This window comes from Amphiprion ocellaris, chromosome 21 (genome assembly GCF_022539595.1).
Source record: "Amphiprion ocellaris isolate individual 3 ecotype Okinawa chromosome 21, ASM2253959v1, whole genome shotgun sequence".
Lineage (NCBI taxonomy): Eukaryota > Metazoa > Chordata > Actinopteri > Pomacentridae > Amphiprion > Amphiprion ocellaris.
The window spans coordinates 12,984,714-13,000,951 of NC_072786.1; the positions used below are offsets into that span (position 1 = coordinate 12,984,714).

The following is a 16,238-nucleotide window of genomic DNA, read 5'->3' on the forward strand; positions in this document are numbered from 1 at the left end:
TTGATTGAGATGGTTATGAATGGGCCTCTGTAAATTTGCCACAAAAACGTAGCGGCAGATTGTTTTGTTGAAGCATTTAATGTTCGTGGGTAAATGGGGTTTTATGATGAGGAATGTTTGATATATGTGGTACATGGATTTGGTTAAGTATATATTTTGTTATAGTGTTTGTTATAAGATATTCAGGAATCTGCACAGTGATAGAAAATAGCAGCAATGTACCCTATGTACTTCTGTAAGATATGTGCTTGTACATGTTGCGCTATATAGTGGTAAAATGTGTCAGGGCCAAGGTCCTCATATTGAACTCCACTGCCTTGCTATATAATGATTTCCCTTTTATTTGGGTTAAAACAGTTTGAACAGCACCATTTACATCCACATATACAGAGTCTGTTCAAATGTGCATTGATTGGATTCATAACACTGAAACTATGCTTTGCTTGTGGGCATGCTTGATGAACATGAGCTTATTAACACTTGAAGATCAGGGCATTAAAGTAACATTTTTTTTAATGTATTTGGAGCCCCACTCACAACTTCAAAGGTCCCAACTATTCTTCCTGCAGTCCACGCAAGTGAAAGTTACATCCTAATGCAAAACATCATAAATAGCAATGCAGCAAATAAACTAACTGGTATAAAATCCAAAGAAAAAGGACTTTTAAGTTTCTCCACTTCAGACACAATGTTACACTGATAGGAAGGACCGTTTTGTGGATTATCATGTATATAGAAATGGTAAAATTGTCTTTGCTAGAAAAACACCACAGTTTTAGCCAACTGTTAGTCCAAAACCCAAAGGTAAATGGTGTACTGAACATTATATGAGAGAGAAAAAAAATTGCATTAGTGTTGGAAGCTTTTTTGAAAAACACTCACAAATTCAGTATCTATCTGCCAAATGGCTAATATTACATGTGTGCATCAAGATAGCGAGTGTTGGCACACAGTCACTCTTTCCATGATGCTACTGAAAATTTTACCAACTGATTAAACTGTGTGTAGCTGCACGTTATCACTACATTTATACCATGTCAGGCTATTTCAAAAACATTTCAAAAGAAAAATAAGTATGATTTTCTGTGTTTTCACTTTCTTCCACCTGCGATTAAAATGCCTGTTTTTGTTTTCATTCTCACTGCAGCGTGTTTTGTGTGTGACCAGTGATTGTTAGTGTGAGTTTTGCCGCAGTCCCTGGGGACCCAAAAATTCTCCATATTGCACCTTCTAAAGACAGTGTTGTCCTGAGGTGATTATGAGGTTCAGTTTGAACGCTGTAATCTGTGGCTTGGAGGCTTTCTCTATCTGTCATTGTGTAATCTGTGGGTGTATGTTAGGTATGTAGTTACAGATGATTTAAAGAGAATGAGATAAAGGCAGACAGAAGTGGAGGGATAGAGGGATGACTAGAATAAGTCAGAGCCCAAATTAACCACAAATCAGTCTTAACTAGGAGGCAGAGATAGAAGGGGAACTGAGACTTGAGTCTCAGGAATGTAACAGTTAGAAAATAACAGACATAAAGCTGACATTAAACCAGGAAAAACAGTGTGATGCAAAGGGCAGAGCAATTTAGATGTAATTGGTCATTGTAGCCTCCCATTTCATATTTAGTGCTACAAAAGTCTGAGATATACAAATAACAAAGAAGAGGAAAATTATGTGCATATGTCCTGCTTTCTCCCCTTTGTTATGCTTTGCATAGTTCTGAAGCTACTCAAAACAATATTTTTATATTAAGAAAAGATCAAGTGATGGTGTGTGAAGGGAAACTGGTTACTTGTAGTGAATAGCCCACCTAAAGCTGTCTCTTGAGTTTCTCTCTGCTCTGTGAAGGATTCCTGCATGTTGTGGTTCAGTTTTATGGCTCTCATCAACCAGCAGACGGACGAAGTTAGCAACAAGCTGGTGAACATTGTGGAGCATTTAGCAGCTGAACAACCAGAGGAGATATGAGGAGATCTGAATGGGGAAATGTAACGTGAATAGTCTCAATTTAAAATTCATTCAATTCTTTAGGTGGCCAGAAACCTGACTCCAAATGAATGGTAACATTGGTCCATATGTGTTAAATGTTTCTTAACACATACCTAGGATCTCTGGGGGTGTCCCTGTGGTGTTTGAAAGCAGGATGTTGGCAGCGGATCCTTTGGGTCCTGTGTGTTTTGAGGTGAGGCCTCTGGATCTGGCTTTTTTCGAGGTTCGAAGGCAGAGTCAACGCCTTGGGCTCTTTGTCGTGTTTCTTGAGCCGTTCCTGAGGACTTTTTCTGGTGGGGTTGGAGAGCAGCATTTACATGGAGGGATGTATTTGGTCTGCACAATGTTTAAGCCCATTCAGGTTTTCTGCATTTGTGTGTACACATAACATACATTTTGTTATCCACCCAAGTCTGTGAGGGACTGTCCTCACTGCAAGTGCGTCGACTGCACATGCCACAAGACAACAAATGATTTTTAAAACATAAACTTTATTATGGGGAGGGACTCTACGAACTGCATACAAATCTGCTGTTTGCTTTCTCCATTGGATTGCATTTAAAATTGTTGGTGTATTTTGTATTAGTTTGTTCTTCATTAAAGCTCCATGATGGATGAAAACCAAATACTAAAACATTTTTATAGTAGTATCACTTCAAGTAGATGATCATCACACCTTTCCCCACAATTCAGCTTGATATATTTGGTATCTTTGTAAGCTTTTGGGTGTTCATTTAAATTTAAACAGAAGTTCTATGAGCTTGACTCAAGCTTGGACACACAGGACTGTAGTGAGTCATCAGGTGGATCAGTGGGGTTGAAGATGTTAATCCTGCTGTCTAGACTTAATTAAGCATCCTCTAAATTCTGCTGTTCACATCCTGAGCTGTGCAACTAAAAAGACCTTTTCGCATTTTAAATGTCACAAATCCACATCGTAGTAGATACCGGTTGGGAATATAGAATAGTGGCCTTTGAAATCTGATCTCACTAAACCACAGATGGAAACAGAAATCTGGACTTGGGCATAAATGGGAGACTGAATTTGTGTGTGAGAGAAAGAAAGAAAGAAAGAGAGAAAAAGGACACAGCTGTGACTTGGTGAAAAGATCAGCTGCATGCCATTTCCTGTTGGAGAGGAGATGGAGAAGGACACACACGAACACACAAAGAGCAAAAGACCTGTCATTTACTCAATTGTACCAGCTGAGAGGCTTTCTGGATGCCACAGGCACCTCGTTATGAATAGATTCTCATTTGATTTACAACGCACGATTCATCCTACTGTTCAAATTAACAGTTCACTTTTCACTGCCCAGAAGCAACTGGTTGTATGCTACGATGCAGTACAGTAGTTTAGCTGTAACATGGGGTATGTCTTTGCAGTTCATGGGGAATCAACTGATAAAATGAAATAAATCTGTCAAACCATTTTAATATTTCCTTTTGGAGTCTGATACAAATGATAATACTCATTATAATTGTATGCAAATATGACTGTGTATGGTAATTATCGAGGTGCATGCTAGTATTCACAGTAATAGAAATACCCACATACACCTACACTTTGCTGACATGAACAGGGTTTCTCATTAGAACTCCTAATTTGACTGTGCAAGCATGTTTGAGTGCTTTTTGGATGCTAATGTGTCATTTATGCAAGTTTATTATCCAGTCTTGTGCTTAGTTTCTGCCCCCACACCTGAACCTGTTTTCTCTCCTCCTCTTCCTCTTTCTCTGTGTTTCTTTTCCCACATAATGCTCTCTCGTTTGCTTTTATGAACAGCAGAGTGCTTTATTAGCAGAAGCCGTGAAGTGAATTTGCGGTGCAGGGAAAAGTGCGAATTGAATGCAGCACAAGCCGTTTACCATGCTGATGGCCGTGCTATTATATTGATCTGGTAAAATGCCTCTGAGATGCTTCTCCTGTGCTGCCCTTCCTCCTCCATCACATCCTCTTTAAAACTCCTCTTCCCATCTCTGCATTTCTCCTCGTTCTTTCCATTTTCCACAACATACATCCACTCTTGCCCTCAATCCTTGTTGTCTTTCACCTTTTCTTACTGTCATCTTCTTTGTGTCTCTTTAGACTACATGATGGACGAGATGGAGAGGCGGAGTATCCTAGAAGAGCCTGTCCGCAAGTGTCCAGTCCCTGCACCTCGAACCTCTGTCCCTTCACCTGCTGCCTCCCCGTCCCTCAGACACAAGAGTGAGTACACACACACACACACACACACACACACACACACACACACTCATGTAACAAGCACAATAACTGCTTTTTACTTGGATTCCATGTGACTAAAGACACATTTGAGGGTTTCCTGACCAGAAATGATTCAATTCTTATTAAAAAAAAAACAAAAAACAAAAAACAAAAAAAACCCCCAGACAGACAGAAAACCTGCAGTAGAGATCTGAAATAAGACCCCATACTGGAAAAAATACATTTTGCATGAAGTTCACTGCACGTTTTGAAATGTGCCTCAACATCTCAAAAGGAATCTGCATAAAAAATTAATTCATATAAGTGAAGGAAATATGTAACTCAGCAGCTTCCTTTCATCCAAAAAATAAAAATGCAAGTGCATTTTTGTACATTTTGTATGCTTTCAGTAAAAATGTACCTCTAAACTTGATTTGAACTATTGTTTACTTTTGTAATACGTGTAAACAATGCTATATTAGGCCATCCATGGAGAGCAGCTCCTTTAGTGGAGAATTACACGTACTGCCACGCCATACGGCTGTGCATTTACCCTGTACAGCACTGCCCCCTGTGTAATAAATATGATCTTGCAACAAGCTGGTTCCTGCTGATCCACTCTCCTCTCAATGACTGTCAGCAGATACCATAATTACCTTGATTACCTCAGAGACTCTTGGAGGGAGGCGAGAGAAAGTGATTAGCACAGTTTGCTCTTCGACACTGGCCTAAATGCGACACATCAGTAATGCAAGAGGGAGACAGAGAAGGAGTTTTGCAGCCATTAGTTCTGTCTCTGCTTTGTGACAAATGTTTAATAAGAGAAATAAATGAACCCAATTTTTTGCAGCTTCATCTGTACTGTGCTTTGGTGGTTGACAGTCCAAGAATCAAAACGTACATTTTATGGTAATTTTTGATGAACGGCCGCTTGATTTCATCAGTTATAAAAGGTTATTTCATTACTTTTGTACCAGTTGTGATAAGATCTGGTGAAACTATAAGGGATGTTTGATATTTCTTTTACCCCCTCTCCCTCCTTCTCATTCTCCCCAGATGATGCTGTGACAAGCGAGCTGTCCAAACTGCTCCACGAGATTAAAAAGTGCCGTGATAGAGACTACTCCTTTGAGGAGCTCTGCCACACCATCTCCTCCCACTCCATGGACAGCTTTGGCAGTGGGCGGCTGTCTGACGAGGAGCGCCCAGATCGACCCAACGGCACCCTGACTCGAATCAGCAAGGTACTTTGCTTTGTTATGACAGAGGCTTGATGTTTTTGAAATAATTCATGGGTTACTTTCTCTTCTGGGTGTGCTGCTGTCTTCAGTTTCTCCTCGTAATACGACATACTGCCCAGCAAAGACAGGAAGCTGCACTGAGAGTCAAAAGTTAAAAGTTGTAGTAAAACAGTAAAGAAAATGATTCATTGCAAAAAAAAAAAGTTCAAGAGTTCAGATAATCACTCAATTGTTGAGTTCCTTCAACAAGCAGACTTGTCTAAATTTCACTCATATCAGTCTCTTGAATGTGAGGATTTACTGTATTTACCGTTTTTTACTTATCTTTGGATTTTTAACCACGGGTCATGCAAAACAAAAATTAGCAGCCGCTATTACTCTGAATAATCCATGAAAAATCAAAACACTGACGTCAACATTTCTGCAATACTACAATTCAGTATAACAAATTTTTTTCTTCGGTATTACTGCATAGTTGCTGCATCATCACATCAGTCATTTCTGTGTCCAATCACTGGTCAACAACAGTCAGTACTACAGTTTTAGTTATGGCAGCAGCTGTAGATTCAGGCTCGGTTGGGTGTAAATTATCACAGAACAAAATGGTGATTTGTACACAATGCAGAGTTTGGATGGCTTACCAGAGCAGTCCGGTGTATTACACAACCTCCTAAAGCAAAAAACACACAGTAGATATTAAGCGTTGAGCCACTTTACATCTAATTTGCCAGTCTTCTACTCAGTATGCTCACATGTACTGCATTTTAATTCCCAATGAGGCTGATTTCATTGACATTTTATCTGTTTCCTTAGTCAGACTATGGGATGTGTATGAAATAGTAACTGAAACGCAGCTCATTAAGACTACATGGCAGCCAGCAGTCACTTCCAAGCTGCTGCACTTTCCTGCTAAAATCCTGATTTTACAACCATGATGCTGTCTTACAGACTCACCATAGAATTAAATTAAAAACAACGGTTGTGTCTATACTTTCATAGATTTCGAAGCTATAAAAATCAGAGAAGAATTACACAATAAGTAGAGAAAGATTTGCTTGAACGGGTCTGTGTTTGTAAAATATCCACCATGTCCATTTTGCACTTTGTTTAACATCCAGACAGAATTTTTTTGACATTGTTAGAAGGATTAATAAAAGCTTATGTTTCTTTTAAAGTTGTGCCTATTGATTTATATAACAAAACCTCTTTTTATTCATTTTTATTATGGTTGAGTCTTCAGTTTATCTCTACGGTTGTGTGCTTAAGTATGTAAACTCTGCTGTATTATACAGTGACATAGAGTTTGCCTAAAATAAAATATGTTTGCAATCAACTAATGGTTAAAAAATGATTAATAAAATTGTCGTTAGGGGCAGCCCTGCTCTTTGGTCCCGCCTTAGTGAAATTAGTTGTTAGATGCAACTGCAATAAAATAATTGTGTGCATTCAAGAAATTGTCACAATAATTTAAAAACTCCAAACTAGGCAAGCATTTTTAATAAAACTAACACATTAAAGTTACTGTAATACAGCTATAGCTAATACAAATAATGCATCTAACATAAGTGTGTAAGTCATGTGTTTTCACTGTGTGTCTCTTCATCTAAAAGAAATTCTCACACATTAGAAGTTTTATCACACAACACAAAGGGTCCAGATGATTCATTATGTGTCTAAGGGAATGTTCCTTGCTTTATTTATTGCATGTACTTCTTCTGTTTTGACAACAGAGGGCAGTATCAGACAGACTGATGCTAGGGAACTGGCGTGCCCAGTTGAGCAGCTGCTTGTTGTTACAGAAACACACCTTCTGTGTGTTTGTTTAGAATTGTAATTATTATTTGTTCTCAAACAGCTGTTCGGAGCCTGCAGACGGTTTCTCTTGATGTTTATTCTCTCGTATTTGGTGTCTTTATAAAGTGAAATATTGTTAGTAGCATCCAATTCCTTTCTCCACACTCTCTCTGTCACACAGACTGAAGAAAACTGATTACACCTTAATGGTTTGAATTCCAGTTTAGGGGGTAAAGGGCAGATTATTATCAGTATTAGCTGACCAGAGAATCGCAGCTGCAGTTTATTTCTAACAGCCAACACAGTCTGACAAGGAGACAGATTTTTTTTTCACTTCCATTGGCTAGGAAATAAGAAACTGAGGTCATCTATCACACTGACCTCCCCACCTGAGCCCTTAGACCACGCACACAAACACACACAAGCACACACTCACACCGACGCATCCAAAGAAATGCGACCGTCTGTGCCTCCTGCCTGCTTATTACGACATGTCTGCTTCTGTTTTTCTTGCTATTACTCTCCCTTTCGCTCAGCTGCAGTCACACATGCACACACCTCAACGAAAGACTATTGTGACACTGATCAATAGCTCATCATTTCTTCCATTTCTTTAATAAGCTGGAGATGAGCAAAGGCATGTTTACATACAGTGCAGCGGGCGCTCGGACCTCCTGCTGAGTCTTACACCGACGTGCACGTACGTTGAACACACACACCTCCCCTCACTTAGACTGTAATTATCTCAATTTGTCTTGTGTCTCTTTCTCTCTCTATAAGTACCAATTTGTATTCTATTACTGACATTCTCGATGTGTGTGTGTGTGTGTGTGTGTGTTTATGTGCCCCCTGGCTACTGTCTAAAAATGTGGCCGAGGCCCTTAGTATGTGACTTGACGTGTCTATTACACATGAATAAAATATGAAAAAACCCACAACATCTCACATGCGCACACACACATTCAAGATGTTTGCAGGCTTCTTTCATTCCTTGGTGCCCACTGTGAGAATCGAGTGAGAATGGAAATGGGTTTTTTGTGTGTAAGACTGTTTTGTAGTGAGATGAGCAGTGCATTCTCTAGGGTCAGACCAATATGTGTTTGTAAAATATATGATTTCAACGTTCTGACACTGGGAACATTTTCTGCTCATGTTCATGTGGTATCTTGGAATTTATCCATTTTGCACTGAAATGACAATGACATTATTCCTAATGTTTAGTCTATTAAATAGAATACTTAAAACGATGATGTTGAAAACAGACATAAAAATGCTTATCTCAATGTCTCTGAGCTCAAATTCAGATTTTTTTCCCCCAACCATCAATCCAAACCACAAGTATCCCAGTTATAGTGATGCTGAGAACAGGAAAAAGCAGCATATTTAGTATTTTTACTTCTTGATTTGATTGACTAGATTATTCACTGTTTACCTTTCTGAAGCAGTGTTTTAAGTGAAAAGCCAATTCATCTATTAAGATGTTCAACGCTCATTAATTTCAGTTAATTTAATTTTTGACTGAAAAACAATGAATTAATACATTTTTTAAATCTTCAAACAAGAAAGCTGGATTCAACAAGGCATGCTAACTTGCTCAGTTTTGCATCTAAGCATGGTAGTGTCTGCTAATTAGCACTAAACACAAGGTTCAACTCAGTGTTTAATGTCATGAATGAATGAAATGAGCAAACTGAAAGTTCTTCTGATTATGGCACTAGCCGTGCTTCTGGCTGTACGAAAATAGATGTTTATGCTGCATATATTTCCTATCTTATCTGATCAGCTGAAATGCCAAGAGAGCTATTATTCAATACATTCTCCCTATGCCTACAGTTTTGCTTCTCTCATTTAATTTTGTACCTTAATTAAAAAATAATTAAACCTTCAACCAGAATTACCTTTTAATTTGTGCATTTGTCCTTCAGACTATCCATGTAGTAGTTTTTTTTTCAGTATAGCATTTTCACATCAAGCAAGCCAGTCCTTCTCCAAATCTAAGACGGACAATCCTTCACCACACAGTGAGAACACTGGAAGGCAGGATTATTTTCTTATAAGGTTTATAAGGTTTATTATGGGTTAAACTCGTGGAGCCATTTGGAACAAAGTCAACACAATTTCCTAGGGATGACAGTCGTCTCTCTTGAAGGACCTGAGTTTAGAAATCAGCTCCTTCACACTGTAACCTCCTACCTGAGAAGTCCCTATGTTTGAGCTAGAGCTTACAATTGAAGAAACAAAAATATGTGTGGCATCAGTTTGTAGTTTTATCTGCACAAATATTTTTGGTGAACTTTTTGAGATATTCTGGTGTTTAAGCAGCTGCTGGTGTGGATTTTTTTTTTTTTCATTTTTCTTTTCCACTCTCTTTGTATAACTGGAAAGTGAGCTGAGTTGTCACAAAAGAACTGTGTTTCTTTGGCATTTTTTTTTGTGTCTTTTTTGCCTGTATTCGCCAGTTAGAATTGTTGAAGCAGACAACAAATATGTGGTGAAGTATTGGGGTTTAACATGCAGCATGGCTCCTCTATTGTGGTTATGTGGCGTGCAGGTTCTGGCAGCGGAGCAATGTTTAAATGTGTGGGTTGGATTTTTGTAAAAAAATTATTTAATCTGCTTAAAAATTCTGTGAAATATAACAATTGTCCTTAAACGCATTGCAGTAGAGTCAGTTTAGGTCATAGGTTTAATCAGATGTTTAGTTTCCTCGAGCGGGTGATTTTTTATTTTTTTGCATGCTGTCAGAATGCACACCAAAAAACACATGCTGTTGTTGTTAAGTAGAGGAAATTACCTTAACTGTTGTCTATACCTTTAAGCCAATTCCACTGACAACTAATGTAGTATTGATCAGTTCACCGTAATGAATAATTAATGGTGTCCTTTCTATCGAATGCTGGCTGATATCAGATTTTTACTGTAATGAAAGAACAAATCCATTGTTCATGCATACAGTGCAGTATGTGTGTGCGAAGACTGCAGTCCATTTTAGATCAATCAATATCCCGGCGTTGCAAAGGGCCCTCTGCAATCTGGAACGATTGGTGACCTTTTGCTTTCAGCCTCATTTTCTGCCTCCATCTCCGGTCTTGCTGCAGCTCTTTTGCTCTTCCCATCTGTCCCTCTTTCCTTCTATGATTTCTTTTGGTTGTGCAATTTTCCTCTTGCTTAAACTTTATCTTTATGTACTTCTTTGCTTCTTCAGCATGTCTCTTTAACTTGTTTTCTTTGCCCTCTTGCTTTCTCCTTTTAACCTCTGTTCTAAAGATAATTACTCCTCTATCATCCAATCTCCCTCAGTTCTCTGCTTCGGTTTTTGCTATCACAGCTGCCAAAAGCTGTATGAAAGACACTGTGGTGGTATTTCTTGGTCTGTGTAATCCGCTGTAGTCTGCATCTTCATCTGGATCATATGGTTCGCTGAGACATCAGCTGGACTGTGTCTGCCCTCTGACACCTCATGCCACAGATGATCCACACAGCTGCCCCCCCCGAGAGCCAAAGAGCCTCAGGAAAGGACACTGTGTGCGTGTGTGTGAGCCTAAGTTGTTCTGGTATTACTGCATCTTTCTCACTAACTCCTAGTGGCCTTTAAGGCAGGAAAGTGAAGGTATTTCTACTTGTTTTAAAATGACTGTTATTTATTTCCACACAATGAGCTTCAGTGTGTTTGCAGAAGGAAGATTGAGGCTGACTACTGAAATATATTTTTGTCCAGGAAATAAAACCAGATTTCAGGAAATCCTGAGGACTCTAATTTGAAGTGGGACTTCCTTAATTGATTTAACTTGTAGCAGTTTTAACCCTCATCAGTACACGTGGCAAAACCTACTTCATCCGTACACATGAGATCCAGCTGGCCCCCAGTAGTATTTCAACTGTTTCATATTTCTGTACCTGTCCATATCCTCTCAATGGATATTTTCCTAAAACGTGTGTCGTCTATGGATACAAATATGAAAGAGACAATGAAATTACTGTTGATGATTACAAATGTGTATTGCTTAGAATATTAGTGTAAGAACTCCTGAATTGAAATGAAACACAATGCAACTGACGCAGTCATCACAAGAGCAACATAACACAAACGTACATAAATAAAAGATGCACAGTCCGACTGGGGTCCCCATAAACCCCAAATGATTTTTCTATATGTACACCACAAACCTGGTTGGAATCAAATAAGCTTTAGTTTATCTGATGGCAGACTATGTTGGTGACAACTACCTAAAGGGACTGAAAAATCCAACTTTTAAATAAAAAATGGACCCCAGGGGTATATAAGTTGTCATATGTTGGTGTTCTGATGAGGATTAACTTGCTTTTAGAAAAATGATGTGAAGACTAATTTGGAAGCCCCAATGAGCAAAAGAAGCATTTTTGGGAGAAATGAAGAGAAAGAATGAACGTTCTTTTCTTACGCTGTGAAACTGGTGGGTTTTGCAGTTTTTAAAATATCAGCCCCATAATGTAGTGGAGACTTAACACTACAAAATGTCACTTGAAAAACATGATACAGCACATATGCTAGCAAACTGTTCCTTACCTACACATCCAGCAGTCATGGGGCAACAATAGCATTCTCTGTTCACTTCTAGTCCACAAACATCTGAATCTTTACTTGCTACATTCTCCACGCTATTCCCCAGCTAGTCACTAACTTTACCTCTCTGTGATTTGGTGTGAGAAATGCAACCGGCACTGAGTTTATTGGGGCTTTTTTTCCTCAAAACTGCTTCCTGCTGCAGGTGGGAATAACACTATTATTGTTTGTTTCAGGAACTCCAATCATCAGTCAGCTGCTCCTGACCAATCAGTGGCACCTGACAGTGCTGTAAAATGCTCTTTCTTCAGCTCTCTGCCCCTCTGTCATCAAATAGACACCCCCCACCACCATATTATTTGGTTTATTCCATTTTTTTTCCCTCTTTTGTTGTTGCCACCTGCTGAATCAAGGTTGTAACACCATCACACATTTTCATTTGATCCATTGTTACAGTGAAAGTATTGATTAGAGCTGCTTTAAAAATTACCTCACTTCTGTCTCCTCCTGTATCTATTCTTTATAACATAATACTTATCTGTCTTTTGGGATCTTTTCCGAGATCTTTACTCTCAGAATACCCATCTGATGAAAATCAGAGTTTATTACCTTGTTACAATGTCTGTCAAAATTGGCAGTCAGTGCCATTTCTGAGTATTTTGACCTTGAAATTGCAGTGTATTAATCAGTTTCAAAAACAAGGTTGAGACTTCTGTAACAGACCTAGGAAATCAACTGTCAACTTGCAGGGTGGGACTATCATTATTTTCCTCAGAAGTGGTTTCCGGTTTAAACATGTACAGTATGGCCGTATTCTTGTATCTACCTCATTGCCATGTTGCACCTACTTTTCATTCGTATTTGCACTAGTATGACATATTTGCACTAGTATGTTACCAAGTTGTGTTTTTTGTCTTTTATTTTTTTAATTTTTATTCTTATATTACTTGCTTTAGATTTGTATATATATTTATCCCTATTTCTTATTACGTCATTGTTGCACTACCTGCTCTACTTGCCTTTTTAATTGCCCCCCTGGGGACAAATGCAGTTTTCTGAATCTGAATCCTTTATTACAATCCACCACTGTGTAGCATAGAGTAGCTTTACAGTGTTTGAGCAGAGTCGTAGGTGAGCCGGTGTGCTGAGCTGCAGTGAGTGGAGAGCATGGCGCTCTTCTACAGCAAGCAACACCTTAGCATGAAGGGATTATTTTCATTGAAATGCATAACTTTGACTGGGGGAGATGAGTTTTTGGGGGTTTAATCAACATCCAGAGAGGAACTTTAAATGATGCAGTTTCTGACGAAATCTTCTCAAGGCTTGTAGATCCTCCAACCTTCAACCTGTTAAGAATTGTTGGTATTTGTGTTGACAGCGGCCAACTCCACCTCTTGCTCCAGCCATGGAAGAAGATGAGGCAGAAAAGACTTGTGGCCCCACTGGATTCTGGGAGGCCCTGACTCCTTGCAATGGCTGCCGCAACTTGGGCTTTTCCAGCCTATCACAGGTAAATACTCCCACAGATATACATAGAATTAACCTGTCACTCTCAGTCAAATGAGAGTGAATATTGTCATTATCCTGTATTTCTAGTGTGCACACAATGGAACTCATATGGACCAGTAATCATTCTTATCCAACATATATATACCGGTATTACATGTTGCTTCATAAAGCAGCACATGCGCACACAGACACACGTGACTTCCTTACAATGAAATTCTAGAAGAGCGATATTGCCATTGCTCTGAGTGAATGCTTCCAATGGTTACCTTGGGAACACAGTGAATGAGCCGTCACTGGAGAGACTGGCTCTGCTGACAGCTCTGGATCTTCTACTCGGTTTCTGCCCGTCTCTCATTCTCTTCATTAGAAATTCCTAAAGTCTTCATATCTCTCCGGTTATTGTAAGCCTTTATAAGTAGGGCTTTGAACTCTAAATGAATAACATTCAACTGAAATATATAATACAAAGAGATTACAAGAAAGGTTAATCATTCACTGTGGGATAAATGTGAATCCTGCAGAAGCAAAGGAATATGTAGTCATTGATAAGCCTGACTTGTAGGGATTTACTGACCAAGATTGCAGAAAATTAAGCTTAATCCAAACTGTGGTCTACTTCCTAGTATTCCTGCTGGGTCTTTTCTTCCTCCCTTCTCCTCACTCTGCCCCTCACGCTGTGTGTATAAGTGTGGTTAAGTGTGTGTAGATGAGAGTGTTTATCGGTGAGATGCGTGCTGGCTCAAACAGCAGGACATCTGACATTTACAACACAACAGACCCTCTGTCTTGTATACTGGCAGCCTGCCTGACTGACTGGCACTCTGCCTAGAGAGGTTCGCACCTGGATGTGTGTGCGTGTGTGTTTGCACTAATGTGTTGATGCCGACAAAAAAAAAAAAAACTGTCCATATTAGTTTAAATGTTTGAGTGCACATGTGGGTATATACAACATATCTGGCATGACACCGTCCTGAGTGTGTGTGGGAGGACTTGTGCATGTCTGTGTGCAAGCATCATAGAAGAGGAAGGAACAGAATGGGAGAGGAAATAAATATTAAGTTGTTGTTGCATAATTAAGTTAGCGCCATGCTAATTTGCCCCGTAAGTAAACAAAGTTAACACAAACAAAACAGCCTTTGCATCTCTTCTGAGCATGAAGGGACCAACTGAAAAAAAAACCCTGCTGCAGTCACAACCATTATTTCTATCTCACTCCTTTGTTCTTATTAATCCATGTGACATCTGTCAGCTTAATTCATCTAGATCCCATGTTCATCCTTCTCTGTCTCATTTCTTTTTAGCTTTATATGTCTGCTGGCATGTGTTTGCTATCAGGTGTCTAAGCGTTGAGTTTTTTTAGTTTCCCACCTGTCACTCAAAACTGTCAAAGTGCTGAACTAGTCTGATTCATATAGAACATAATGTGACTGACCAGGTGTAGATTGTAGGTAAAAACTTGCCATTGGTTGCACATTTCAAGTGGCATTCTCCTCCTGTATCTGCTTGTTACTGTTTGCAAAATTTACTTTTCTATGGAATAGGGCTGCCACAAACGACGCGTCGACGAATCGCCTGAGCATGATACGTCATCAAAAGCGGAAGTGAGCGCGCAATGCAACAGAAATCACCGTCCGAGTGGAGCGCGGAACACGCATGGACATCCGCGCTGTATCGTGCATATATAGTATATGCACGATGCGGCGCGGATGTCCGCGCTGTATCGTAAACGCGGATGTCCACGCTGTATTGTGCATATATAATATATGCATATACTATATATGCACGATACAGCGCGGATGTCCATGCGTGTTCCGCGCTCCACTCGGACGGTGATTTCTGTTGCATTGCGCGCTCACTTCCGCTTTTGATGACGTATCATGCTCAAGCGATTAGTCGACGCGTCGTTTGTGGCAGCCCTACTATGGAAACAACCACCTCCCAGCTAGCAACCTACATGGCAAGTTCTAGCCATGATTCGGAAGACAGTACAGGACAGGCCTTTATGATTCTCCTCCTAGAATTTGTGTAATTTTTTGTCATTAATGTAAAGCTAGAGATTTTTGCAATGCATCAGCACTATTATTATCAACTGCATTCTCTCTTAGTATACTGTTGGATTTTTATTTGGACGTTTTATCCTGCATGAATACTACAAATGAATGTGGCAAAGCTAAAAATAGCATTTTTATTTAAAATTGTTGCTGTTACATGTTAGAGATTTTCATAATTCGCCTCTGTGGTCACTAGTTTGAGGCAGACAGGGTTCTGTTTCTATTCTGCAATCAAAATTACACAGTGTCATTCCTAGATAAACACTAGGACCTCAATCATACCAAGTGGAGCAACTGATCAGCAGTTTAGCTGAGATACAGATGTAAACATTTACTAAATCATAACTAAACACGTTTTTTTTTTTTTTTTTTTGCTTAAATCCTAATTGTGCCTTATTTAGATTTTTTTTAGAGTAACCTACTATACATGCTTAAGCTTAAAACAAATTACTGACACATTATCAGCTCTTATGGTGACATTAGAAATTGCAACACGTAGATTACAAGTTGCTGCTGGAGGTTAACACCAAGTAAGTATTTGACGTTTCTGTGACCAGACCAAGTCCATCATTTACTCTCATCGCACCTCTTTAGTTGCTGAATGCTTCTTTTAGTTCACCAGGTAAGTTCACCAGAACTTACCCACTGTGGCTGAAAACAACTTACAGATCAATGAGAGTGATTGAAAACCTAAATTTGAGGGGTGAAAAAGCCAAAAGAATGACCTGATTGTAGCAGCACATAAACCTAAGCTCTGTTCACACATTTTGCCTACCTACAACACACTATCCAATGGTTAAAATGGGCCATATATAAAGACGTTAAAATATACCTCATATGATTACTTTAATGAAAAACTGTTTCCAAAATTGGGCTTTCCTCCTGAGATCTCATTACAAATGCAAACTTTT

At 39.2% G+C, this 16,238-nt stretch overlaps 1 protein-coding gene across 7 annotated transcripts in view; it reads left to right on the top strand.

Moving 5' to 3' along the window:
- The window catches only part of anks1b (ankyrin repeat and sterile alpha motif domain containing 1B), a 269,926-nt gene that overhangs the window by 118,416 nt on the left and 135,272 nt on the right, over positions 1 to 16,238 (top strand). For all 7 annotated transcript variants that reach the window (XM_055006381.1, XM_055006380.1, XM_055006379.1 and 4 more), the window contains 3 exons: positions 4,070 to 4,192; positions 5,246 to 5,433; positions 13,146 to 13,277. In XM_055006381.1, coding sequence (XP_054862356.1) covers positions 4,070 to 4,192; positions 5,246 to 5,433; positions 13,146 to 13,277 — 443 coding nt within the window. The remainder of the gene's footprint in view (positions 1 to 4,069; positions 4,193 to 5,245; positions 5,434 to 13,145; positions 13,278 to 16,238) is intronic.